This window comes from Aristolochia californica, unplaced genomic scaffold (assembly GCF_029961685.1).
Source record: "Aristolochia californica isolate CCGP_79_NKW_82.1479 unplaced genomic scaffold, dmAriCali1.0.hap1 SCAF_2, whole genome shotgun sequence".
Lineage (NCBI taxonomy): Eukaryota > Viridiplantae > Streptophyta > Magnoliopsida > Piperales > Aristolochiaceae > Aristolochia > Aristolochia californica.
This window is the reverse complement of record NW_027181881.1, coordinates 47,145,444-47,172,806: the sequence shown is the minus strand read 5'-3', so window position 1 is coordinate 47,172,806 and position 27,363 is coordinate 47,145,444. Positions and strand designations below refer to the sequence as shown.

Below are 27,363 nucleotides of genomic sequence, written 5' to 3'. Positions count from 1 at the left end.
ATAAATCAAAAACTTAAACCGTATCAGTAATTCTAATCTCTTTTCGAGCTTCGAAGCATTAATCTTCGGACTCCTCTTGATTGTAACCCGACTCGTGGGCTCTATTTGGTATATACATCGTAACGGTATCGGCAAAAATTATGTAGCTACTGATATAATCGAATTTCGCCTAATAATTTATAGTGTTTTTTGCCCGGGGACCACCGATTTCAGATATCTTTTCACGTGGGCCGCAATCAATTCTCTTTTTAATACGATCTTTTTTCCCTTAGATACGATCGGACGGTCATTATTAAAAGGATGAAATGAGAAGGATAAAGCGGTGCTCTTGTCGTAATCTATAGCTGAAGATCTATTGATTAGCAGGATTTGCGGTGGGCCAGGCAGGGATGGGACCCGCTTGACAAGTACGAAACGGGGCATATTTTGATTCCCACTCTTAAGCCAATTGGTCACAATTATGAAACGTCGTGGTGAGGCTATTCATATGTTGCACATTCGTGACATGTGACATAGCCATCCAGATTTTAGTTTATTAAATAAGTTAAAAAAAAAATACCGCCGTTTACCTGAGTCAATGCTTCGTGTGTTACATTCTAGACCATTCTGGAAACAGGAAAATTCAGATGAAAAATGAAAATATATAAATTCAATTTTTATTTATTTATTTATTTATCATGGTCGTGGAAAAACGAGTGTCCGCGCAGCGTGGGGACCACAAAGTGGGAAAAAAAACATGTGACGCGTGTCAAATCCCCGGTCTTGGACCTACCCCGCCGGCGCCACGAGACCAGCTCTCTCTCTCTCTCTCTCGCATCTCGGAAGAGACGCTTTTTATATCCGCACGCCTCACCGCGTGAGAGACCCACCTTCTCGCCATAACTCCTCACGAGAAAAGGGCACGTAGCAGCCACGCGCGTCCCGGTTTGCTGGGTCCGTTCAATTCTCTCTGGAAATTTCTCTTCGAGAAGTAACCAGCAGCGTTCAATTCTCTTGATAAAAGAATCATAAAATAGAAGGAGAAGGGCATCTAAGAGGCGTGGACCGACGGACCCGACCGACCGACCGAAGACTTGTAGTAGGAAAGGTGACGTGATGGCCTTTATATCATCAGAAAGGGTTTTTTGCTCTTTCACGTCTCGCAGAGTTACGTAATCGTCAAATTGACTAGGTCAGTGGAGATCGGGACAAGGACACCGATGATGTATCGGTCGGAAAGAAAGAGAAACGACTTTGGAGGCTCAACGATGCGACAAATGAATGGTGATCCGTTTCAGAAGACCAGTCTTCCGGAGCGAGAACGAGAGTCCGGGTTTACTTTATTCGCGTCAGCTTGCAACAAGGTCAGATGTGAATGGGCCTCGCTCGTATTCCATTAAAGTCTGCTAGACTGGTAGGCTCACTAGAAAAAGACGAGAGCCAGAACACAGGTTCATTCGGACCCGATTATGTGAATGGTCAGGTGCGCCGGCCTACCGAAGTACCGATGGGATTTGTTCGTCTCCTTTCTCACGGTATATCGCTTATGTCGGAAAACACTAATGATATTTTAATGTAAGTGCGGAGGGTAAGTGAGTGCGGAGGGAAAATGCATTACAATGTAAAGTATTTTACCTGGGGGAAAATGAGAGGGAATGTAAAGTATTTATTTATATTAGTGTGCGTAATAAAAAGTGTAATATAAAGTATTTATTTATATTAGTGTGTGTAATAAAAAGTGCAGTATAAAGTACTTGTTTGTATTAGTATATACGATAGAAAGTCTGGTGTAAAGTACATATAAATTATTTATTAAATAAAATATTTTGATATATTTGACTATCAACAAAATTAATTAATATTAGTTAATAAATAAAATATCTTAAATATAATAATTAAACAAATATTTAATTTTATATTATTAAAATTATACCACACAAATATCGTAATAATAAAAATAAAAAATAATACAAATATAACTCAATCACATTTTTAATATCTAAAACATATGCAAATAACTTCATAAATAGGAGAGATATCGCCGAACGTCGTCGGTGCTAGGGACGGCAAGAGGAAGGGAGTCGAGCGCCGGAGACAAGGTCGTAAGGTGATTGAAATCACCGAAGGTCAGGAGTGAGCGAAAGAGAAATTTTTTTTCTCCAAAACCCTCGTTGGATAGAGCTTCCTTCCCAACAGCCCGAGCCTGATATGTAATTGAGTGATGGTGAGTGAATTCAGAGCTCGACCCCTCTGACTTTACTTTCCATCATTTTATGCCTAAAACGGGGAGAAGCGAAGTACATCTATATTTCACTTTCCCCCTGCACTTACTGTGCGTACTAACGTATTTTGGTTCCATTTATCCAGCATAAAGTGAAACACATTTCACTTATACTGCGCACTAACAGGGCCTTATATTATATCTACAAAAGTCAATGACCAGTGAGGATTTTTGGATCTGTCAGCATGACCTCTATTTTACCTAACAACGTTTCCTTCCGCCAGCAGAGAAAGAGTCTGATAGGAGAGAGTGAGGTTCTGACCCCCTTTTCCATTCGTCTATTAATCTAAACAGGTAAACTCAGCTGGTCAGCCAGGTTTTCAACATGCCAGAATTTTACTCTTATTTAACATGAGTAAGGCTAGGTAAAACTCCGTTAGAGTAAAAGTGAAACACCTACAAAAATGAGTGAAAGTGAATTCACATTTATTTGCCCTCTCACTCTTGTTTTACTATTCTGACAACTCATTTTATCATTTGATATTTTAAAATTAAATAGTTTTTACGTATTTTATTATATATATTTATTTTATATTATTTTTAATTTAACTTTAATTTTTTGTAATTTAAATAAATAAATAAATAAAATAGTTTATTAAAAAACTAAATAAAATTATCTTATCAAAAGTTAAATCTATAAGAGTAATTTTATATAATAAAAAACCTTATATTTTTATTTATTTAAATTCATGATTTTAATATTATTTTTATTTCTAATTTAAGAGTGAGAATTTAGATATTACAAAAGTTACAATTTGATTAAGTATTTAGATATTATATAAGTAAGCATTTATTTAATAATTTTTATTTATATATATGTAATTAAACAAACAATTTAAACTTTTTTAAAATATTTTAAAAAAATAAATTTATTTTATTTGAGTCATATAAAACTATCTAAAACAAAATTTAAATCTATTAAATTAAAATTATAAATAAAAAACCTTTTTATTTATATAAATTCCTTATTTTAATATTATATTCAATGATTATTTAGAGAGTAAGAACTTAGATATTGTAAAATTAATAATTTGTTTAACATTTGGATAATGTAAAAGTAAGGATTTGTTTAATTATTGTTGAATTTATGGAAAAGTGAAATACTTCATTGACATTAATAACTTGTTGTAATCAGAATACATGAACCTCTGTTTATAAGAAATAAAGGTGGTAGAGTCTAATTACAATAAAACTACCCTTGTCCTAATTACACTCAAACTTTAACACTAAAAGATAAGTTATGACATAATTAAATAACTCAATATAGATAAAATACAAACATAACTCAAACTACAACCATTATTTGACATGACCATAAGATAAGATATTTTTATGAATCCTTATTGGTCTTCCAACTGATGTGATAAAAATATCATTTCATAGTAATAATTGTGGCCCATCTCGTGGGCCTTCCTCGGTCTTGTGACCCATCTTATAATAATCTTAGATATGTGAGCTTTCCTTGGTCTTGTGGGTTTGAGTTTCTCTTTTAACAATTATTATTTTTATATATTTAATTAATTAAACAATATTAATTAATATAACTATTTATTAATTTAAAACAAGTTAAAATATAATCTACTTTAGTTAAATAAAACTATCTTATAAAATTCAATTTATTAAAGTTATTTTTTATAATAAAATACCCTTTTTTATTTACATAAATTTGTGATTTTTAATATAATATTTCATTAATATTTTAAGAGTAAGATTTTAGATATTATATAAATAAATTTTGTTTAATTATTTTATTTTAATATATTTAATTAAATAAATAAAGTTTGTTCAATTTTGAAATTATTTATTAATTCAGACAAGTTAAAATAAATTATAACTTATTAACAAAAAATAAATAAAAACTATCTTATAAAATAAATTTATTAGTATTTTATTAATAATTCTTTATATACTTTTCCACAATATTTTTTATTATATACTAACATAAAAAAACATTTTCCACAATATTTTTCATTGCATACACTGCACAATTCACTTTTCACTTACACTCGTTGCGTAAATCACTGTCACTTTCACGTTTTTTAGGTAAAGAGGGGTCGATAAACACTCGAGCTCACTGCACTTTCCCCCGGTACTTGCCACAGCCTTCTTGTTCTTCCCTTACTTCTCCTTTAACCCTCTTCAATTCCTCACAATTCCCTCTAGCCAGTATCAGAAAAGGAGCTATTGTGGTAACCTAATTTGGGTTCATTCTATCAGCATAAAGTACTTTTTCCTGTTTCCCTGCTTTGGTTTACTCTTGTTCAATTTACTTAAATATCTTGACACGAAATCATTGTGATGATGAAAAATAGTTTTGTGACTATACCGTATTCTTCATGCAAACAGGCGTCTTAAAAAGTGTCTTAAAATATCAAGTTATCAAATCTTCTTGTTGAAGAGCGGTTGTTACAAAAGCTGGTATGCCTCCGCACTTTTGATCCCATCTTTCTCTCTCTGGTTGCGCCTTATACAGTTTCCTATCCTATTTTCCCTATATGCGAGTAAATGATGATTCTTTGCTGAAGATGCATACATTATCACTTTTTTTTCTTTCTACTGCATCAGTTTTAGGTCAAAACAATAGGTGCTAATGCAAACTCTTTTTTCTTTTTTTTCCCGCTTTTCCGCATAGTTACTCTGCCTCTCAACGATTCATCTTATACTTGGATTTAGTTTGGAATCAATTGTCACAGTAAAGCCTCAGTTGCTCCGCAAGTTTAGATTTATGGGCACATAAATTGATTTTAGTATTGAACCTTAGAGCACAGAAGTCTTCGAGTTTAATTTCACCGCTTGATTTGTCCAGTATCCTTTGGGTGCTGTGAATTTGCATTATCTTCGTATGCAATTAGAACTATGCTTTGTAAGTTTCCATCTAAGGAATTAAACACAAACAATATGTAACGGGAGCTCATCGTTTCACATAATTGAAATTCAGTATACTGTATTTGTGCTTAAAACTTTAGTTGTAATAAGAATAAAATAATGGAGAAATCAGGATGAAGGACAAATGATAACGTACACAAAAAATTTTATTTTATAAATTTACACCTATCATCAGCAAAAAAACACTGATTTACTAGAAAGATCTATTAGTTTACAAGTTGATTTAAGTTGGTTAAATTTTCAGGCTGGGTCAGATGGAGCTTATTTTGCTTCTCTAAATAAAACTTCTAAACTTTTGTAAGTCATCATTTGTACCAACCCTTATTATGCAACTTTTAATCTCCAATATTCCTACTACAAGTAACTTCAGAGCCTCAGGAAAACATTTGTGGCTCCAAGAACCATTTATTTTGTGTTAATTCTTTGTTGAATGAACAATAATGATATTGATTAAAGGTCTGTACTCTGCAGACCTTGGTTATGACAAGTGATACAGTCCATGCTTGTATATTTACTTAATTCCAATGTGTGTGGAGGTTTGCTTTTACTCAGACATTACACAAATTTTACAAGCAAGAATGTGATCTCGGGCTGTCCACAAGAGCTTCACCACTGGAAAAGCTTGTCAACCCAATTATATGTGTAATGCCCGTTAATGTAATTAAATACTTCTGAACCATAGGTGTAGGTAGATTATTTGCAATCAAAATTAAGCAACCCGAAAATTCTCAGGTCTTCTGAAGAGCATTTCACTAGTATGAATTACATGTTAAACTGTAACTGAATTTTTCACTTTTACATATGCAGTCGTGGAGCAGAGGAGCTGCTATAGTTTCTGCAATTGATATATTAATAATAATGGGAATGGCTCTGAATAAAGAGTACACTGAATTTGAGGAGAAGGTGAGGAGAACTGTTTACTTGGACAATCTTGGGCCTCAGGTCACAAATTCTGTCCTTAAAACTGCGCTTGGACAGTTTGGGAATGTGATTAGTGCTCAATTGATACCCAACTATATGGATTCAATGGATGGCCAACAATTTGCTTTAGTAGAGATGGAAACTCAAAAACAGGCAAGAGCTGTGATCGCTGAGATGGCTGCATTCCCTTTTATGATGTCTGGGATGCCAAGACCTGTGAGGGCAAGGCCAGCCGAGACAGAGATGTTTTGTGATCGTCCTGTGAAACCGGGTAGAAAGATACATTGCCGCTGGCTTGAGCCCACAGACCCTGATTTTGAGGTTGCGCAAAAGCTGAAGGACCTTACAAAACAGCATGCTGCAGAAGCTTCAGTGCTTCTGAAGGTAATGATGCCGAAGTTTATGTCATTTCCAAATTAATGGGGTTGTCCTAATAACCTTAAAGATAAACATGGAAGAGTTGGTGAACATTGTTCTGACTCATAGCTCTAAGATGACTAGCATGAATGAGCCAGCTTCAATACCACCGAGACTCTGACAGACTTGCACTGACCTCAACATACAAGGATGGGCCCGGTCTGTCTATTTTTATGCATTTGTCTCTTATACTTGTGTTTCTGATCACTAAGATATCTCTCAATGGATAGCTGGCTCTGACTTGAGCTTGTCTCAGGTGTAAAGCATGGTGAAATGACTAGGTTATTTGAACCGAGGCCATCGCTGGCCATTGCTTGCTTTCATATGGGTGTTTGGGGATGCATACCCTGGCAAGTTGAAGAACAGCAATTAATTTCATGACTAAGTGAACTTCAACAATTGATTTTAATTTTTTTTGTTTCTATGGTATTGTTAAAACATTAAAATATTTGTATAGTATTTTGTTCCAAAAGTTGCGGAGTTGGTAGTTTGGTATTTACACATTTCAACCAATATTAACAGGACATTAATTTGCTTTGGCACTAATTGTGTTTTAGAGTATGGGGGAATATGTCACTTGTGTAGAACACAAATTTCTGGATCAAAATGAATCCATTGTGCTATTATTTATGGCAGTACCTTCTTTTCACTCATTTGGAGGTTTTTTCTTTTCACTTTCTAATAGTTAATTTAAAAGAGAAGGAATTTGTGGCTTTTTATGTGTTAGGAAATCAGTGAACAGAAGTGAAGAGAAAGTAGTGGGATTTCTGGAGTTCAGGTAAGAAGAGAAGAGAGGGGCATGAGTAGGCAGAGATGAGAGATTGAGAAGGAAGAATGAGGATCGACCTACAGGTTCTCTTGCACTCTTTTTAATAAAACTTTTGCTAATGGAGGGCAGATTGCACAAGAGGCCCCTGCTCAGAAAATTTTAAAGACCATAAGTAGTCTATAAAAGTAAAAGAATCAGAAATAAATAGTCTTAATGTTGAACTATCTGTAAAAATGTAAGTCTTAGCTGAGGATTATTACATGTTTCATGCTTGGACGGGAGGTATTCTTTCTGTCCTTAAGTTACTGTTTTAGTATAACCAGGATGCTTCTACTGAGCTTTGTGCACTACCCTTATGAAATGGAGCTTGAAGAATAAACATTTGTCAAGTGCGTTGAAGCTGATGGATAAGACCAGTTGTTCCTCGGAAGATTCATGTGCTGTACTAACTTCTTTACTAACCGTTTTCTCTTTGAGGAAATTATAACTCTCTTCAATATGTTTGGTTCATGAAAAGCATATTTTTTTGGCAATGTGAATTGCCTCTGGGTATTTAAAGAGTAGCCTAATTGATTCTTTTCCTGGCAAATGGATTACTGGAATTAATGACTTCAACCACATCATCTTGCATACTTCATATGAAATGGCTTCCTTTTTTTATATTAGTACTGGAATTTGCTACTGTATTTTGTTTCTTACTTCTCCATGTTCCCAAATTTTCACTTATCAGATTTATGTGTTCAGATGTTGTCTTCCATTCATTGGGAAGTTGTTCCACTGTCATCCTATAGTGTTTGGTGGGGCATGTATATACTGTTGTATTGCTCTTATGAGAAAAGAAATGTTAGCCTACTCACCATGAAATAGAATGAGTTTACCAATCAAGCCCTAATTGATTAGGGTCATGGTAGAGTTTCTCACCTTCTGTATTTTTGTTAACTTTGCATTAGGGTCCATGGGTGGGTCAAGCAGTCTGTGAAAATTGCGGGCTCACAAATTGTAAAGTGTAGAAGAGAAAGGAGATTACGAGAGAAGAGAGAAAGAAAATGCATGAGTCAGAATGTTTAAGTCAAAATTGGTGTAGAGAGAATAGAAAACTTCAGATTCCTCTTAGTCTTTTCCTCTCATGAATAACACACCATCTCAAGATTTCCCATTAGACAAACCACGTAGAACAAAAAACGATGAAGGGAAGGAATATCGCAACCCTAACTGGAGGGAACAAAACAAAAAAAGTGTAGGAAAAGATGGGCGAAACAATTTAGGAAGAAGAAAAGACTCGCATTATTGTAAATTTATATCTTATATACGATAACACGTATGATTTGAAATATAAAGTGGTGATAATAATTGCATAGAATAACTTAAATCAAACTGTATGGAACAATTTTGTCCCCTTTATAGCGTGTCAAGTGCTAAATCACCTCATATATCCCAGAGGAGACCAATTCCAAGAACTCAAATTAAGGGATTGATATTATCACATCAAGAAGAACAAGGGGAACTTTTCCAAATTACAAACCTCATGCCATACAATGGACTGCAAATCTGAACATAAAACTGAGAGCTTGAAAGCAAAACATGGGCAATTGATATCTCTAGGTTACCAAGAGCCTTTGCATAATGTGAAACAGAATGGGAGATTGGTAGAAGAGAGAATCCAAATCCTTTGTAGCACTACATATCATTTGGAAACAACCTTCTGTCTTCTTGGCCAAGAAAATGGGTGGCTTAGACAAGGTGTGAAGTGCTAGGTTCCCCAGTGAGTATGCAACCAAGGAGGAAGCAAAGGAGAACTTGTGGACCTCTTGGCATGAATCTCATCAATTATCAAAGGTTCTAGATAGCTCTATGCCAAAGGTCTATAATCTCTAAGGCAGCTGAACTCTCTTAAAGGGCTAAATTGAATACTCATGTCTTGGCCTCACAATTGAGGAGGGTGAAGACTAAGACTAAGAAGTTGCAGTCTGCTGTCCACTGTAATCACTTGAGGAGATAGAAGAGTGAGGCTGTTTTGCTTCAAGTATATTTTGGAGACACTTGGTAAACAATAAAGTAGTTATTTGCTCAATTTTGGGGAGTTGGTCTAAAACACCATCTAAAACAAGAAAACCGGACTCTATGGTTTAATGATAGGCCATGTAATTTTGAGCGGTCAAGGAAATTTGAGAGGAGGGTAAAGTCTATAACTTCAACTACAGTTAAAGTTGCAATAATGCCCCTGCTTCCCATTACATCTTAAGAAATAAGATTCCACAAGAAAATAATAGTGTCCTTGAAAACTAAGAAACTAGGTAAACTCATATTACAACTTCTAACAAAGTGTATTACACTGCATAAGAAAAAAAAAGTCTGTAAAGCAAAATTTTGTAAAGCAAAATTTCTAGTTTTATTAGAGCAGGCTAGTACATTTTTTTCAATCGTGGGTGGTACTTGATTGAGGTTTTGGCCACGTAATTTCTTGAAAGATACTGTAAATTCTGATCAAGGTGCTTTTTGACTTGTTGATTCACAGTGTCAGCTCCAGTAACAAATGCTGAGTGCACTACTATGCATCTTTTAAAAACATTAAGTGTATATACAATAGTGGATTTGTCTAACCAAGCTGTAAGAGGTTGCTCAAACCATAAATAGGTTCCTGTAATTTTACATGTCTTTCCCTCAAGCAACAGGTTAGGTGGTTTTCCATGTAGGTTTCATCATTTAGGTCTCCATTGTGCACAAGTTTAGCCTTTATTCTTTAGATGGTGCCATTTGTATTATACTTGATGGTAAACATCAACAACATTCAAAATTTGGTTTGCCAACTTGTAAATATGTTAACTCCCATTTATTATTTTGATCTGTCGCTGGAATCTCATCCTCAGTAGTAGTCTTCCACCTAGGGTCTACTATTATGCCCCGATAGGAATTAAGAATAGATGTAGATGATAATTTGGGAATATACACGGGATAATGTGGAGAAAGACATTGAGTGGTGTTGTTGGACATTGATACTAGATATAATATCTGTTAGATTTTGTATGAGCTGTAGGTCTATCACCACAAGGTAGATCATAAACAAGGGATGGGTTCGATATAGAAGGTTCAGAATTTGTTATACTTTGGAGCCTAAATGTCACGGATAATAGTGGATCAGCTGCATGAAACTTGGTGTATCCGGATTTGATACAGTTAGAATCTGCAGTTTGCACTCATCATAGGCCTTTAGAGGCAGTGGACCATTTCTCTTCGTGATTGATATCAGCTAGAGGCATTGGCGAAGGGCTGCTTGAAGGTTGTGAGAAGTTTGACGGTACAAGTTGAAAGAAAAAAGTGTTCTGTGAGCTAGGCCATTTTTCATCGTAAGACTGTAACAAAAGTAAACCCCTTTGGTTCTGGAAGTAAACCTGAAAAATGTGTTCAATGGACGAGGTCTTCCTCTAAGGTATTAAAAAATATATTGAATATGGTTGCTACCTACAAAATTGTAACTAAGCTGTACTTAGCTTGTTTAAACTTTGATTGGCAAGTTGAGCCCCTGTCCGCTTCCAGGCAACTTTCCTATTGACTGACAACTCCTTGGTGCTCTGCTTCCTTTCCTCTATTTGAGTTTATTTATATTTTCATTGTTAAGAGTTTACATTTGAACTTTTGCAGTACCAGCTGGAAGAGGAGGAGAAGCTTGAAAAGAAGCAAGACGAATTGGTTAAAACAAATCATAATAAATATGTGTTGCTAGAGAATGTCATGAATGATGGAACCGTGTTTAAGCTGACTCGGCATTACAAGGTCGATGTTGCAGATGATTGAAGGCTATGCTGTTCTTGTTTTCTTTAGTTGATCATGTTTGTTGTTGCGGTGAATCATTTGTTGCCCATGTTTCTTCCCCTCGCTTTCTTCTCAGGATTGTATACATCTTTTCACTGCTAATTTATAATAAAATGCCTTCCATCAACTTCGCTACGACTGCCTAACGGATGGGGAATAGTTGTCTGTATTGCAGATAAATCTGCCAAATTCTTGACTGTTGCATTGCGACGTTCGAAACATTTGGGTTGATTGCCGGTAATTTCTTAACCGGACCCATTGTTACGCTTTCCATTTTGTACTAAAACATACTTGCTTAGGTGCTACGTGAACTGGAACCATCTGGATTTGTCGGCCTCTTCTACCCTGAAAGCAGAAAGGGCCATTAACATCCAGACAAATAGACAATCGATGCGATCAAGGCTCATTGCGTAACACTTATCTCAAATATATAGCACGTAAGGATTTTTCCCTTTTCTCGGCCGTAGTCGATCATAGGTTTTCTCGAGTGTAATAATCTATGCGTAATCGTGTATTTCTGCTTGAGTGGGTTGGCTCGACATGAAAAAAATGGGTATGAGTTGGTCGCACTTGGGGCAGACCGAACTGGGGCCTGTCTACTCTGGTTCTTGCCCATGCACCGGGTCGTTGTTACAAAAGCTGAACCAGCCAGTGTGAGCTTCTCGGTCTAACTTCTGAGATGTCTAATTATTTTTCTCCTTGAATATCCGAAACCTTTCATCTGAATTCTGAGATTAGCCCTTCAATGTGAACGCATTTAACCCGGATGAACCGGACCGACCGGTTCAATGGATGATATGATATTTACAAGTATCGTGGTTAGTCAAAATCCAAGCAAATATTCCATTTTAAACCGAAAAATTGGATGTAACTGAATGGTTTATAACAACTCGTCACGTTCGGACCGGGGGTGAAAATGAAGGAAAAGCCGTTTTTCCTTCCGCTTCCTGTTTTGCTTCATTTTCACGTCTCCTCTATTTTACTTCTTTTGAAAATTTTGAAGTTCCTACCTCTCACCGCTCCTTCAGTTTTCGCGTCGCGGATACTTTGTATGCCGTCTCCGGCGAAATTTTGATTTCTCTTCTGTCTGCTGTTTCTATCTTTTGGCTTTCTGTCTAGACTCTTTACTTTAATCACCTTTCTCTCCTACCACCAGAATGGGAGGGCTGCACGCCCCAGTAAGATCCTCTAATTCATCTCATCAGAGTTCGTTCACTTCGAGGCTTCTTCTTCTGCTAACAGCTCTGCCCCTCACGCTTGCTGCCTTTGCATTTGTTCTTCAATGGCGCGGGGGTCTCAATGACCCAGCTACACGATGGCCAACTGACATGCAGAAATTCCCTGGGATGCAGGGAACCAGTCCTCTAAGCACCCATGTCCACTTGGGTACCTCATCTGCATCGGATTGCGTTGAAATTCTTGGGCGAAGCTCCTCTCCTTCTTTCCCTTACTATCGGGGCTGGAAATTTGATATAAGTTCTGATCTGAGGCCAAAGGTATGAGATTCTAATTATTATTTGTCTGATTGGATTTTATTAGCGGGTTTTACTCCGTGTGGGTAGTTGTGACTCAATTTGCTCTGATTTCTTTTCGTTGTTCCTGCAAAGAATTTCATGGATCTGGTTCATGGATTTCTTCTTCTTTTGTTTCGTTTTCTTTGTTTTCAATTGGGGCGGATTTGGTTTGCTTCTGGAGCTAATTGAGTTGGTGGTGGAACTGATGATCTTTCCTGTGCGTGAGAATACATGATTTTTAAGAGAGACAATGTATTGCTTGGTTATTAAGATATTAAGATCATATTAGTAGAGGAGTAATTTTTGTCATCTCCAAGTTTAATGTCATTTCTTTTTCTTTTTTGGTTGCTCAGCCTCGTTGCCGTGTGGAACTTTTTGGTGCTCTGAAAGGATTTTGTCTCTGTGTGATTTATCGCTAGGGAAGCTAGAATATCTGTTGATTCTATGTGTTTGGTTATTTCTTCTATCTTGCTCTGTGAAGCTGGAAATTATTCGATTTGGATGAAATGTCAGTGGCCAAGGAGTTCGAAATTTGATTCTTCTTTTTTTGGTCTCCTCTGAAATTTTTCTATTAGTAGAGGCATTTTGTTTTCTTTGTGAATTTAAAATTTAGACTATCTTACCCAATGCTGGGATTTCTATCCATGATTCCAATAATGATTTTTTTTTTTTCTGATGGTCTGATGTTCTTTCCAATTTAGATCTGTATTAGACTATAAAACATAATCCATTCCTTCAAATTTTATAACCTCATACATGGCTGACAAACAGATTTGTATTACCACAAGTACTTCTGCTGGCTTAGAGCAGATTTTACCGTGGATTTATTATCACAAAGTCATTGGAGTGGGAGCCTTCTTTTTATTTGTGGAAGGCCAAGCTGCAACTTCGAATGTGTCTGCGATCCTTCAAGCAATTCCTGTAAGTTTTAAATCTTTTTTCTTATTTCTTCTTTAATTTCCTTGAGAACTTCCATACTTTTTTTTTTTTTTTTGAGCTCAAAAGAAATCTTAGTCTTTGTGTTCAATTTTTTTTTTCAGGGGGTTAAAGTAATATTTAGAACCAAAGAGCTTGAGGAAAAACAAGCCAAGAGGTCTGTGAATCTGGGTAGCCATGTGAACTTCTGTTGGTTTTTATGGAATTTAACAGCTTTAATTGTATTTTCTCATTTGGTCTAACATCATCATAGTTCAACCTTTAGTTTTACTCTTTCTCTCTCTCTCTCTCTGTTTTTCTAAAGTTTTATGCTGATTTGCCATATATTCTGTTTCTGGGATTACAGTCGGATCTGGAATGAGACTTGGCTGGCGAGCTTCTTTTTCAAGCCATGCAACTATGAACTGTTTGTTAAACAGTCCCTTAACATGGAGATGGCGATTCTCATTGCACGGGTGTGGTAAATGATTTATTATCATGTATATATGTATATTTTGAAATAATGGGTATTGAGGATGTTATGCATGGGTAAATTTGGGGTGGCTGATGGAGATTGTTTTAAGATGGATGTTTGTGAGAGGAACCATGCTGTACAGAGTGGGGTCAATGAAGAAGCACCATCTATGGGAGATGAGGGTTGCAGAAACGAGTGTTCAGCTGATGTACAAATAAAATTTAAATACCTTTTTAATTTTTTTTTTTTTTGTCATGAAAGATTATGAAAAACAACTATAGGACAAATAGACAAGAAAATAAAGCAAAATCATCTGAGATAGTTTGCTCTTGTTCGATGGAGACCCATTGCTCACTAGCTTGAAGGGTCTATCAATGATAGTTGATGGACCAACAAAATGTATACGAGGGATGGAAGCATTAAAGAGAATCTTGATTGAAGCCAACCCAGTGATAAGCTAACAAAGTATAGAGCAAATTGGAGGGGGTTTCATGTAGCTGACTGCAACAGAATTGAGATGAGCTTATGATGATGATATGATAATGATGATGGTGGCGAATCTATGAAAGAATCTTCTATGATTCTAATGCTGATTCTACAACCAGGTTTTCATAATTTTATTTTTTTTGCAGGATGCTGGCATGGATTGGATAATTCATCTTGACACGGATGAGCTGATTCATCCAGCTGGTGCTCAGGAGTACTCCTTAAGGCAATTGCTCTCTGAGATTCCTAGCAACATTGACCTGGTCATCTTTCCAAATTATGTGAGTATTTAAAGTGCTCTGTACCTGGTCAAAAGTATACATATATGTTGACAGTTCAAATGTGCTCACTCATTCTTCTTATTTCAGGAGAGCAGTGTTGAACGAGATGACATAAAAGATCCTTTCAGTGAGGTAAACAATCTCTCTCTCTCTCTCTTGTAGCTGTGTTTTCCTGTAAACATTGTTGTCTTTGCTATAGGGTCATACGTTTGGTTTAATAGTCACATTGGTGGTTGTGGGGGGTTCAGGACTCACCATGGGGTAAGGGGGTTTGTCGTAATCAACATTCAAAAAAAAAAAAAAAATTATTGCTATGGGATTGGATGGCACAAATCTGTACTGAGGAATAGTTTATAATCTAAAGGTAGTTTTTGTGCACTGGGGCTCCTCTTGCATGGTTAGACTTTCTGAGATTAAATGAATCTTGACATCAGAGCATGCGGAATATTTCTTCTTTTTCATATTCTATTATCTGTCTAAGAATTGTTCCCCTAAGTATATTGATGAATGACAGAGCATGATGGTTATCAAAAACTATGCAAATGTTGGGAATTTGTTTAAACTGCAGCAGTGCATTCTGATTTAAACTTGTTGGGTGTTGATGCATGTCATCCAAATGTTGATGTTCAGACTAAAGGATCCTAGGAAGTATTGCATACTCATTACTTCTGTAACAATTTTGAATTTGAAGAATCCTAGCAATGACACTTTTTACTCTTGCTTTAATATCTTCCAAGAGAAAATTCCTTAGAAGGATTGTGTATCTATAGGTGGATCTACCTCTTCTATTTGGGTTCATAATATTATTCAATGTACAGAATGTTGGGATCTAACATGCTCATGAGGATCGAGAAAAACACCAATAACGCACAAGAGAGGATTTATGTAGTTCAGCATACGTTAAGAATCCACTAATTTAGGAAGTTCCTCAGCTCTCTGACACTTTTTTTTCTTTCTCACCACACTCATGTGTATACAAGACAAATGAGGAAAATTAGAATACCCTACTCCCATACAGAATTACAATTTAATGTGCCCAAATCCAAGCAGTTTATACCTGCAGCCCAATTGCAGTGTGGGCTCCACACAATACAAGACAAAAACTCAACATAGAATTAGGTTTTTAACTAATTATTATGATATTTTTAATAAGATGTAGGCTCCTTAATAACTTTTTTTATCTGTCAAGTAAAATCGAAAAGCAAACACTGGATTACTTATGATGGCTTCTTTCTTTTTGTGGGAGAGTAAGATTTACCAAATAGATTTAAATTTTGCTTAATTCCAGTTGGATTTTCAGAAACCTGCTTTCTTTTAAAACACTTTTATACTTGGAATTCTTACAGTAATTTGACAATAGGTTTCAATGTTCAAGAAGAATTATGATCACCTTCCAAAGGAAACATACTTTGGTTTATACAAAGAAGCAACTCGTGGTAATCCAAATTACTTTTTGACTTATGGAAATGGGAAGTCGGTAGCTCGGGTTCAGGATCACCTCCGTCCTAATGGCGCTCATAGATGGCACAACTATATGAAGACCCCAAAGTAGGTTCTCTTTGTCCATCTTTATTTCATTCTTTTTGAATCAGTCATTTTTATTTATTTCTCTTTACCGGAATGCATTACTGGAATTTACTTATGAATATACACTGGCAGGTTTTGTTCTTTTCTGAACTAGTTTATTTCGTTTATCTTTGATAGTGAGATCAAATTAGATGAGGCGGCGGTTTTACACTATACATACTCCAAGTTTTCAGACTTGACTTCCAGGCGTGACAGATGTGGTTGCAAACCAACGAAGGAAGATGTAAAAAGATGCTTCATGCTGGAATTTGACCGATCGGTGAGTTTCACACCCCTTTCTTACTGGGAGTTACAGTAGAGTTAATACAAGAAGAGTTTTTTTTTTCTCTTTTACTCCTTGAACCTAGAAATTTCGTTGCATTTGGTCCATAGTTAATTTGATTTTTATGAAGCCATTCTTTGTTTATGACTTCTGTAGTGAAAATTGCCTTCCTTTGAAACATTTTTACTTCAACTTTTGTGCTTCGTTCAACCCCTTCCTACTAGACATGAAGACCGTTAATTTTCTATTTCGAAATAATAGGTTCATTGAAGGGATTATTTACTATGTGTTATTGATAGTAACTGAAACCAAAGGCCAAAAGTTTTATTATGTTTCTTTATTTTTGTTACTAAATAAAAGGATCTTTTTTAGAATAAAAACAGACTCAAGTAATTGCTTTGAGGCCCTTATTGATTCTCAGGAAAAGTCTCTTTGAAAGCAAGTACCATTACCTAGAAGGACACTGTTATTGACTAGGGAATTTATACTGCAGGCATTCATAATTGCTTCAACTGCAACTGAAGATGAAATGCTGCGCTGGTAATTCTCTTCTACTAACAAATTCTGCCAAAATCTGGCTTCTGATTAACTAGATTTTCTTATCATTGTTTAATCTCTTGCTCAAGAAGCACATTCTTATTGTATATGGGCAACTAAATGAGCTTACCTGTCCATTCACCATCCTCTTCCATGGATGGTAGCCTGTAATATTCTCTTCCTTCAGGTGGTCCTGATCTTTCAGATATCTACAACTCCCTTTACGCTATTGTCTTTCTGCTTTGGCTGTTCACCTTTACACATTCTGCAGAAATTTATTTGGAATACTGATGCATGGATTTATCTGCTACGCACAGTGGCTGCCCATGAAAGTCTGGTTGGTACTTGTGCTAGTGTTACTACTGTCTGTCCATTGTCCATGTGGCAACTTACCCCTGCTTACCCTGTACAACTAGTGATTTTTCTACTGGTTCCATAAGAGTTCTGATATGTAGATAATTGAATTAGGAACAGATGTTGAATTTTGTGTTAAATCTACATGTTCTGGGTTTTACTTAGAAACAACCACTACCAGGCATTTCTTAGACCAAGTTCTGCTTACTCCCAACTCTTTTTTTTTTTTTTTGTTTTTTGAAAACTGAAGAATATTGTTAAAGATGGGACAGCAATGAAATATTATTGATAAGTCTGTCTTGTTGCTGGAACTTTGATTTCATAACAGGCATTGCAAACCTAAAATCTTCAATACGTTTTAAATTGGACCTACTTGATTCAGGATCTTTCAATATGTGCATGGCAAGCATACGACTCTGTGGTGCATAGATTCTCATATAGTGCATCTACTCACATACAGTTGTTTGACTACTTCATTTTATTATTTGCCATTTCGTTTTTACTGAAAGTCAAATGGTCGTTGTGGCATTGTATGCAATAGCTCCATTCTTGTTTGCATCCTGCAGGTACCGTGAACATATTGTATGGAGTGACAAAGCACTAAACTTAAAGCTTCTTAAGAAAGGTGTATTGACCCGAATATATGGCCCTATGGTGAGATGAGGCTCTCTAGTACTTTAAGCAATGAAGCTATCGACTTTATTTATTTCTATTTGTTTAATCTGTTATTTCTTAACCCTTTCCACAGGCCATTATTCAGGGACTAAGAGAATCGGGTGTCTTTATCTCTGCTATTGCATCTGCTCGACCATCGTCCAAGGAGAAACCTTTATCCTCCACAGAGCAAAACCCAAAGAGGAGCAATTCTACAGTTGCTCCACGTAGTGGAGCTAATGGCTCTGTGTCACTTCCTTCTATCAAAAGACACAGCATCAGCATATCTGAGGCAACTGCCAGGAAGGTACTGGGAGTTGATGACGACAGTCTTCTATTGGCTGTGCCCCCATTATCTCCCCCGGGCTTGGATGAGGATGATCTCCACTTATGGACATGATTAGGTCTCTCATTTCCACAGTGGCCATGTCAGGTTGAAAATTGTCTGAAAACCTTGGTTTTTTAGATAGTTTTCATGAGTTCTTCCCGATCATATTACCCAAGCGCTGGTGTACACTCGTTAAGATTTTTAGTCGTCGGAAGGAGATTGAGACCTCGGATGTGGTCAGTTCTCGGACACATTTTTTTCTCCGCTGGTCAAGATTACTGGCAATACCGAGGTTTCGTGGCTTGTATGATCCATATTAATTGATGTATAGAAGCTGGAGTCCCTGTGTAGACTTATTCAGACTCCACTATTCTTACAGAATGAAGAATCTCATTTTTTTTTTTTACACTTGTCAGTGGCTTCTATATTAATTTAAGCTTCCACTAAGAAACACATGATCAAATGATGCCTAGAGAGCTGTTATCAAACTATTTAACAGGAACAGAAATTTTAGTCTCATAAGTTCATGCAAAAGCCTAAACAATCCATGAACAAAGTTTTCGTTTCTCGATAATAATTGCCCGTGGATTAAACAAGAGATAGGCCTAAAGAGCAGAGTCGCGGCCTGTTTTCAACACTCTTCGTTTTCGACCTGTAACTTTGCTTACTGTGAGAGACAGGACGAGCGGTTCCTTCGTTCTTCTCACTAACCATCCAAAGAGCTAAATCCAATTCAGTACAGTTCATTCTCTAGCACCCATGTTATGTTATCATTGCAGGCCGTTTGATTCTCAGGTAAAAATTTACAGGTTGCATCGCAAAGCTTCACTACCAATTTGAGCGCTTTCTAGTATCTTTCACCCAGTGGACACGTTCGGTTGAAAACAAAAAAGATCGGTTAGCACGGAGGGAGAGTCTGCATTTTAATATCATCTCTCAAGGACGGAAAAGACAGGATTAGTTCCCCTTAGCGGCTACCAGAGGATCTCTCTGCTTCTGTTGGAGACCTTGACCTTGACTTCTAGAATCGAATCACTGGAGAGCAGAACTGGGTTTCAGATTAAAAGAGTCTTTAATTCAAAGTCTTCACATACTGAACTCAAATAAAAGGAGGACCCAGAAAATTAATACGAGCTCCGGACTTTCCCCTACCAAATACAGTAGTTGGAGAAGCTAAAACAGGGAAAAAACGATAAGTGGAAATGACAAGAGTTACCTTGCCAAGTGTATTCGAGCGTTAAACAAGATGAAGAATCCGCCAACTAGAGCGCGCTTTAGCATGCATTTGCCAAATGTAATATTGCCAGCTAAAAACAGAAGAAGGAAAGGCTGTGTTGAACCAGGCGGGGAAATCCGGATTCGCATGCGAAACCACAACCCGCAAACGGTCTTGCAAAACTAGTGGGTGGGTGAGCGGGTTTGTAACGCTCAAAGATGGTGGGAGCAGAAGAAGCAATTTTCTGTAATCTTTACAACAAATGTTCTGCATGCGTTCTGACTTCCCTCGCATGCATGTATCCATTGACAACGCAAAAGATAGAGAGCCTGTTTAATTACTTCGTCCTTATCTCCATTAATCCCGAAAGAAATTTGCTGGCCGGTCAGTGTGAGACTTGCCATTAACGTTTCAGATTTTCTTAAACAGACTCGAGCTTCGTTTCCTCTGAGTTTCTGAGTGGTGTTTGATCCGACGACTCTCACAACCATTAACAAAACTGAGTTCTGAATCAATCTGAGTTCTTGCTATCCGTTGTATAATTCTTGAAAAAACGAGCAGATTAGTAAAGAGAGATTGTTCTTCGTTGCGAGGAGTGCTTTAATGACGACTCGCTTTTCTCGGTAGTAATAAGACAAATGAGCAATTATAATTTTTAAAGCTGTGAGACACTTGGCAATTATTTTCTAAAAACGGAGACGCTGAAGATATCTTTGACGCTGAAGCACACGTACCCTGAGTTGGCGTCGTCGGCGTATCCGGCTCGCGTCTGCCTGCTACTTTAGCTTACCCCCATATGTTGAGAAAACTACAGAAGTACCCTTCTTAAAGAAAATTGATATAACCGCTTTTCTCACGCTTTGATTGACGATTTCGCCCCTTACTTTCTCCTTTTTTCCGAAATTCCTCTTTAAGCTTGTTGTCTTCTTTTCCTTACTAAAAAATGTATACTATATGATATTCATCATCTCTTCCTATAAAAATATTCAGTTTATCATTTTATTCCTAGTTTATGATTTTAAAATTTTTAATTAGATTATTTTGTAATATCGATATATAAAATAAAAATTAAATTAAGATATTTAAAATAAATTGGTCTTTGGATTTATAAGTTGAATTTTTTTTTCCTTACACTTTTGATTTGCGAGTGATTCAAGGTGAAACTAAATGAATGGCAAGTTAGGTAATTATTTGCACCTACGAGTCGTTAAATAAACATACAACAAGTTTGGCGCATTTTTTATTAGCATCGGCTATCGAGCTGAGCTGAGCCGAGCAAACTTTACTTTGACTCCAAATTGAGTCAAGTGCATTTTGTCGAATTGCTTATGTAACTTATATTGCGTGAAAAATTTAAATATTTATATATATCATAATAGTTACTTGAGACTAAAACAATTTATCTATAAATTGAAGTTTGATCAATTCTAAGCCTCAACAAAAAAATTAGAACCTCAAAATGCTTATAAAAATAAATGTTTGGAATAACATATTGACAAAAAATAATTAATTTGATTATATATTTTAAAAATGGAAAGTTGTAATGTTCGTGAGCTATGTTAACATTCACAATATAATTTTAAATAATTAACTAAATTACTACGATGGCTTTGATCTCAAAGAGTTGAGGATGGAGGAGGAAGACTTCTTACCCTTTCTCTTCTCTGAATTGTAAAAAGTAAGATGGAAGTGGAAGGGGTCCTCCCCTTTCATCTGCAACTTGAGGTAACCATATTTGGGTGGTAGGTTTAGCTAACACCATTATGTTCTTGAACCGTTATAAATTCTTCCAATCGACCTTTTCCGACCGTTTAAGGTGAGATGCCATCTTTATCCCCATTTTAATAAGGATAGCTTTGGGAAGATTTCCTCGTTCAACTCATGTCATTGCCTACCCCTCTGCTCAACTTAACACTTATAGATCAAGTTGGGACTCATAAACAATATTGATAAGTTTACTTATAGTTTTTGTGCCTGTGCTATAAAGACTATGGTAATACTTTTCAATTTATTTTTCCAATTGTTTCATATTAGAATAAAAAGTAATAAAAGGAATTGGGTGAAATTTTTTTTAAAAAAAGTCCAATGGGGGCAAATGATATAAAAAATATCATTTTTAATAATAAAAAGTGCAAGGGGCAAATGATATAAAATCTTGAAATAAGAAGCCCTATCAGTAATTATAAATATCTCAAGGAGGATAATAATTTATAAAAGTCTTCAGGGTGGTGATAGTAAATAACCTTTTGCTTGATCAAAACTTGTATTTTATTTAATGTAACTCATTTTGTTATTCACTTTAAAGGGTATTTTCGTCAAGGCGAAAGCGGTTCGAAGTTAGGCTGGATGGGGAATCTGTAATTTAGCACAATAGTAGGGTGGAACATTTATTACGTGACCTATAAGATCTCCCGTTGGGAGGGACGATTGCACCTCAAGCAGCTATTTTCAAGCTGTGAAAACGCTCGCTTCTCTTCATTCTCCTTCTCCTTCCGCCGTCGCAGTCTCTGCCTCTCTTCTCTTCTTCATTTTTGCTCCCACTTCGTCGTTTTCGCCAGTGACCTCCTCCCTCTCTATCTTCTAATATCTTTCCTTTCCATTTTCGATCGATCTGTTGTTTTCCTTTCCTTCTTCCATGGCAACTTACATCTTTCCCGTGCATTTGCTCTAGATTTTCTTCTTTCTGTATCTCTCGATCATCGGCCTTTTGACGTTCAATCTGTAAAGCCCCTTACCTCAATCTAGTCGTTTTACTTCCCCGCTTAGACGTAGTCCCTCAATTTCATCGAGGAACTATCCTCATTTCGACAATGAGAGGAAAGGGGAGAACAAAATCAGCCCCTCCGGTTACGGCGGACAGTTTTCACTTGCTGAACAACCGCCACAACTTCGAAAAAAGTGGCCGTCCGGCCCGCGTCATGTTTTACTGCAACAGAGAATGGACTGACTTTGGTGGCCGGGCTCTGGATGCTATGTGCCAGGGGTTCGCCGCCCATCATCCGGCTGTCGAGGTAGATATCGGCGGAACTCGCTACCTGATCGATTTCCTAAGGATGATGCAGATTGATCTGACTAGAGGCATTCAGAGATCCATCGCTTGGATCGACGAAGCGGGGAAGTGTTTCTTCCCCAAACTGGTAACTGGGAGCGACGAGGGAGGCGCTCTGCTAGGTCCTATTCGGAGGAGACCCGGAAGACCTCCCAAGGTTCCAAAGCTGGACAGCTTCATTACCACTTATATTTATCCGCAAAACCCGAAAGTAGCCGATGAAGCAGGGCCTTCGAGCCCTCCCGATCCCCAGCCCGTCGTGGACAACAGCAACTCCACCGGCAGTCTGCCTGCGGCACCCGCGAGGTCGGAAACCCCTCCTGCTGCTATAGCCGCGAGGCCCGACACCCCTCCTGCTGCTATAACCGCGAGGCCCGACACCCCTCCTGTTCAAGCCGCGAGGTCCGACACTCCTCCTTTTCAAGCCGCGAGACCCGACACCCCTCCTGTTCAAGCCGCGAGGCCTGAAACCCCAGCTGATGCAGCCGCGAGGGTCGAAACCTCTACTGCCAACGCGAAGAGGAAGGGGAAAGCCGTGAAGATGGATGGCGATGACCATGATCGTCAGTCGGCGGCAGAGAAACGGGCCCCGGAAGAGAGTGGAGACGAAAGCCGCGGGGCCGTTAATAAACGGGTACGGTTAACGGAACCGGGGGGTTCGTCCAATCCGGCTCCGAATCGGTTTCCCAGCCCACCACACTTGGGACCTCCCCCTGGCTTCGAGCACCTAGATACGATGAGATTGGTGAGGTTGTCTGAACACAGCGGGTCTTATCAAGTCGTAGCCAACATGTTCCAAAAGGGAATGAAGAACGTCGATCCATGTACTGCGATTACCGGTATCCGCTGGATCGCCCATGCCGGACTCAGGGGATCCGCTCGGCTCAGAGCCTTCCACCGGTTCGCTGAAATGACCACCAACATCCGCGGAGATGCCAACGTTCGCCATGGCTGGTTTGGCACAGACCCCATTTCCCTCGAACGGATAGTCTTGCATGGTTTCCGTGAGGTCGATACTCACGGATTCACCAACTCTTACGGCACTGGCGTCTATCTCTCGGCCGAGTCATTCTCGCATTACAGGTTTGATTCATCTCGTCTTCAGTTGTCCTTCCCGGCTGATCCGAGAGGGGACTAGGCTATTGTAATTACAGCGTTTTGAATTGAATCACGGGTGTTCTTGTTTAAATGTTTACCAGTGCTGCATTGTCAACTCCGGACTCGAAGGGCGATTTTCACGTTCTGCTATGTCGATTGGCAATGGGAAACATGGAGCAAATCAAGCAGGGCTCTCAGCAGTTCCGCCCGAGCAGTGCCTTATTCGACAGCGGCGTGGATGATTTCAAAGATCCCAGGTGCTATATCATCTGGAGCACCCATATGAACACCCACATCCTCCCTGAGTACGTTATCAGCTTCAAGGTTTACGAACATCTCGCAGGTAGCTGTGTTCCTCTCCTACTTCAGATTATCAGATGACACTTGGGATCGCTAATTCTTTTTTTTCCCTTGAGTAGATACCTGGAGGAGGAAGAACATCCTGAGGACTCAACTGATTGCTACAGCTGCTATGAGAGCTCCAACCGCTGCCTCTCACTTACGAAACGCGCTTCAAGAGGTCAGATCATGAGAAGTCCGGTTGACACTTTATGAGGCTTCACTTCTATCTCTTCACTCCTTTCTTTTGATCATTTCCCTTCTTAAAACGCACGGAAAGCAGAATAATTAACCTTGGATTGCAGGGCTTCCCGTGGCTATTCGACCTGTATCCCGAACCAAATCCCAACTCCAACTTATCATTTCCAATACTGTTTAATGAACTGAGACGTCACCTACCTTCGTGCAGTATAGAGATGTTAGAAGGGATATTTGCAGAAGTCAAGGTAGATATTCGTTCTGAAACTTCCGCTTCCTGATAATAAACAAAAGATTGAAGTACACAAGAATTAATATTCGAACTTGCTGACATGTGCAGACTGGGAACATATCGAAGGAGACACTCGTTAACACCCTCAGAGGGCTGGTCGGAGATGACGTGCTCAAAGCAGTCATAAACGGCATCCGCGACAAGTCCTTGTAGAGTCTTTATCTATCTACCGAATGGCCAAGACTTTTTACAGTCTATGAGTGTTGTTGTTTTCCTGTTGTCTATTGCTTGTTGAAGTGTTGTGGTGTGTTCGTTTGTTTGTCTTTACTTCTATGTTTCCGTTGTTCATGTTTGAGAGTAAATAAGGCCAAGAGTCTTAGAGGGTCTATGTCAGGAAGTAATGGTGTCATTGTATGAGTCTTATAATATAAATGAATGTGTTTTGTAGTGTTAATTGATCAGTTTATGCTCAGTTAGCCAAGAGTCTTTGTTTAGTTCTATGAAGCACTCCTTAAAGTGTATATTTGGATGCCCATGGAAAAAAAATATAAAAGAAAATGAGAGTTTGACCAATGTTATTTCGAAAATAGTAAGTGAGAAAATTTTGATTAAAAATGCACAAATATAGAGAGAGATAATTATAAAAAGTGTCTGTAATTTTTTTGGATTGTTAAACTCTTTCTAGTTTTTATATATTAGGTTTTTCAATCGTCGGGAAAAAAAGGGAGGTGGGAAACTTTTAACTGAGAGTTGAATCCCATTCCATAAGTAATTTCTTACAATACTATAGCCTGTTACGCATGATTGACCGATAAATCACTTTATAATCATCTACGACTCTTAGGTCAACTTTTTGTAAATGTGCAAACTAATCGCTTGTTAGACTCAAAAGACATGCTTAACCGCTAGTAAATAATTAGCCATACAATTACAATAAAAATCAAATAATAATGTATTGTTTTGAAATTAAAAAAAAATAATCAAAATTTTAAAAGTAGTTTCTTAACTTCAACCTGAAGTCTAGAGAAAACCCTTGATAACGTATTTGAAATGAAGTAGTAAGAACTAAAGGTTAGAGTGTATCTGTAGAAGGTAAGATACTAATGACTAAACATTGATTTTTAACTCAAATATATAAATGCATTAAGAGTATAAACTAATATTGCCAAAAACTATAGATTGTAGTTGAGTTGGAGTTGATATGGATTGGGTTAGGTCAGATTTCCCGAAACTTGAACTCGAACCTGAAAAAATACGAAAGATCAACTCCGATCTCGAATTGATTACCATCCCCGTAACCTCGTCTTTGCCCATCCATGTAAACTTTACGTAACCTGAAACCCAATGGATTTTTTTTCCCGCTTTGTCCCTCACTAGAATAGCAAACCTGAACTCCCTTCCTACCCGAAGTGCATGTTACACTTATTTTTTCTATTAGAATCAGTTTATGCTCAGTTAGCCAAGAGTCTTTGTTTAGTTCTAGGAAACACTCCTTATAGGGTATGTTTGGATGCCCATGGAAAAGAAAAAATATAAAAGAAAATGAGAGTTTGACCATTATTATTTAAAAAATAGTCAGTGAAAAAAATTTGATCAGAAATGCACAAATGTAGAGAAAGATAATTATAAAAAGTGTCTATAATTTTTTTGGATTGTTAAAATCTTTCTAGTTTTTATATTTTAGGTTTTTCAATCGTCGGGAAAAAGGGGTAGGTGGGAGATTTTTAACTAAGAGTTGAATCCCATTCCATAAGTAATTTCTTACAATACTATAGCCCGTTACGCATGATTGACCGATAAATCACTTTATAATCATCTATGACTCTTAGGTCAACTTTTTGTAAATGTACAAACTAATGACTTGTTTGACTCAAAAGACATACTTAATCGCTTAGTAATTAATTAGCCATACAATTACTATAAAAATCAGATAATAATGTATTGTTTTGAAATTAAAAAAAAATCAAAATTTTAAAAGTAGTTTCTAAAGTTCAACCTGAAGTCTAGAGAGAACCCTTTATAACGTATTTGAAATGAAGTAGTAAGAACTAAAGGTTAGAGTGTATCTGTAGAAGGTAAGATACTAATGACTAAAAATTGATTTTTAACTCAAATATATAAATGCATTAAGAGTATAAACTAATATTGCTAAAGACTATAGATTGTAGTTGAGTTGGAGTTGACATAGATTGGGTTAGGTCAGATTTCCCGAAACTTGAACTCGAACTTAAAAAAATACGAAAGATCAACTCCAATCTCAAATTGATCACCATCCCTGTAACCTCGTCTTTGCCCATCCATGTAAACTTTACGTAACCTGAAACCCAATGGATTTTTTTTCCCGCTTTGTCCCTCACTATAATAGCAAACCTGAATTCACTTCCTACCCGAAGTGCATGGCATCTGGGGTTTACTGCACTCAAGATAATTTTCCTCCTAATATAATTGCTAATACCAATTACGTCCACTGGTCCCGTAGCTCAGTTGGTTAGAGCGTTGGTCTTATGAGCCGAAGGTCGCGGGTTCGAGCCCCGCCGGGACCAACTTGACCAACTTGGTTCTACTTGGTTTTTTACTGATGATTCTTGTCACATTTTTTCATTAAATTAATAATACGAAATAAAGAGAGACTAATGCATACAGGCTATTCGTGGACCACAGTCAAGTTAATAGGCAATAATAATTATTTTAAAATACTATTTTTTTGTGTTGTAAAAAACGATTTTACATCCCGCCCCTAAAACGATTCAACATCTGTTCTTTCTGTTCTCTTCT

General features: G+C 37.3%; 3 protein-coding genes and 1 non-coding gene across 6 annotated transcripts; all 4 read left to right on the top strand.

The window, feature by feature from the left end:
* The first annotated feature begins 4,361 nt into the window (after nucleotides 1-4,361).
* LOC137956593 (ASI1-immunoprecipitated protein 1-like) lies at nucleotides 4,362-11,190 on the top strand. Of its 3 annotated transcripts, none has more exons than XM_068804139.1 (4): nucleotides 4,362-4,483; nucleotides 4,607-4,678; nucleotides 5,954-6,451; nucleotides 10,893-11,190. In XM_068804139.1, the coding sequence occupies exons 3-4, from the start codon at nucleotides 6,005-6,007 to the stop codon at nucleotides 11,043-11,045; spliced, it is 600 nt and encodes a 199-aa protein (XP_068660240.1). In that variant the 5' UTR covers nucleotides 4,362-4,483; nucleotides 4,607-4,678; nucleotides 5,954-6,004; the 3' UTR covers nucleotides 11,046-11,190. The 3 variants fall into 3 exon arrangements, with proteins under 3 accessions (XP_068660240.1, XP_068660243.1, XP_068660242.1); XM_068804142.1 differs by lacking the exon at nucleotides 10,893-11,190 and adding an exon at nucleotides 7,212-7,289; XM_068804141.1 differs by having other exon boundaries at nucleotides 4,367-4,449.
* Nucleotides 11,191-12,068: 878 nt separating this feature from the next.
* LOC137955673 (glycosyltransferase-like At2g41451) lies at nucleotides 12,069-18,860 on the top strand. The gene is made up of 11 exons (XM_068802726.1): nucleotides 12,069-12,559; nucleotides 13,349-13,498; nucleotides 13,618-13,670; nucleotides 13,860-13,968; nucleotides 14,600-14,734; nucleotides 14,822-14,866; nucleotides 16,095-16,282; nucleotides 16,439-16,580; nucleotides 17,077-17,123; nucleotides 18,041-18,128; nucleotides 18,223-18,860. Exons 1-11 carry the CDS (start codon nucleotides 12,221-12,223, stop codon nucleotides 18,526-18,528), a joined length of 1,602 nt encoding a protein of 533 aa, XP_068658827.1. The 5' UTR covers nucleotides 12,069-12,220; the 3' UTR covers nucleotides 18,529-18,860.
* Nucleotides 18,861-22,482: 3,622 nt separating this feature from the next.
* LOC137955198 (probable inactive poly [ADP-ribose] polymerase SRO1) lies at nucleotides 22,483-24,997 on the top strand. Its single transcript, XM_068802066.1, has 5 exons — nucleotides 22,483-23,804; nucleotides 23,921-24,162; nucleotides 24,239-24,339; nucleotides 24,464-24,604; nucleotides 24,697-24,997. The coding sequence occupies exons 1-5, from the start codon at nucleotides 22,483-22,485 to the stop codon at nucleotides 24,799-24,801; spliced, it is 1,911 nt and encodes a 636-aa protein (XP_068658167.1). The 3' UTR covers nucleotides 24,802-24,997.
* Nucleotides 24,998-27,057: 2,060 nt separating this feature from the next.
* Nucleotides 27,058-27,131, top strand: TRNAI-UAU (transfer RNA isoleucine (anticodon UAU)). The gene has a single exon. It is a non-coding gene; the product is annotated as a tRNA-Ile (tRNA).
* The last annotated feature ends 232 nt before the right edge of the window (nucleotides 27,132-27,363 follow it).

What these genes read in the sequence shown, in the direction of transcription:
- LOC137955673 (XM_068802726.1), top strand. Translation starts at nt 12,221, where the DNA reads ATGGGAGGGCTGCACGCCCCAGTAAGATCCTCTAATTCATCTCATCAG. An exon ending in TGGCGATTCTCATTGCACGG is followed by an intron (nt 13,969 to 14,599) that starts GTGTGGTAAATG and finishes TTTTTTTTGCAG; the next exon opens with GATGCTGGCATGGATTGGAT. An exon ending in GAAGATGAAATGCTGCGCTG is followed by an intron (nt 17,124 to 18,040) that starts GTAATTCTCTTC and finishes TGCATCCTGCAG; the next exon opens with GTACCGTGAACATATTGTAT.
- LOC137955198 (XM_068802066.1), top strand. Translation starts at nt 22,483, where the DNA reads ATGAGAGGAAAGGGGAGAACAAAATCAGCCCCTCCGGTTACGGCGGAC. An exon ending in GAGTCATTCTCGCATTACAG is followed by an intron (nt 23,805 to 23,920) that starts GTTTGATTCATC and finishes AATGTTTACCAG; the next exon opens with TGCTGCATTGTCAACTCCGG. An exon ending in GGATATTTGCAGAAGTCAAG is followed by an intron (nt 24,605 to 24,696) that starts GTAGATATTCGT and finishes TGACATGTGCAG; the next exon opens with ACTGGGAACATATCGAAGGA.
- LOC137956593 (XM_068804139.1), top strand. Translation starts at nt 6,005, where the DNA reads ATGGGAATGGCTCTGAATAAAGAGTACACTGAATTTGAGGAGAAGGTG. An exon ending in AAGCTTCAGTGCTTCTGAAG is followed by an intron (nt 6,452 to 10,892) that starts GTAATGATGCCG and finishes GAACTTTTGCAG; the next exon opens with TACCAGCTGGAAGAGGAGGA.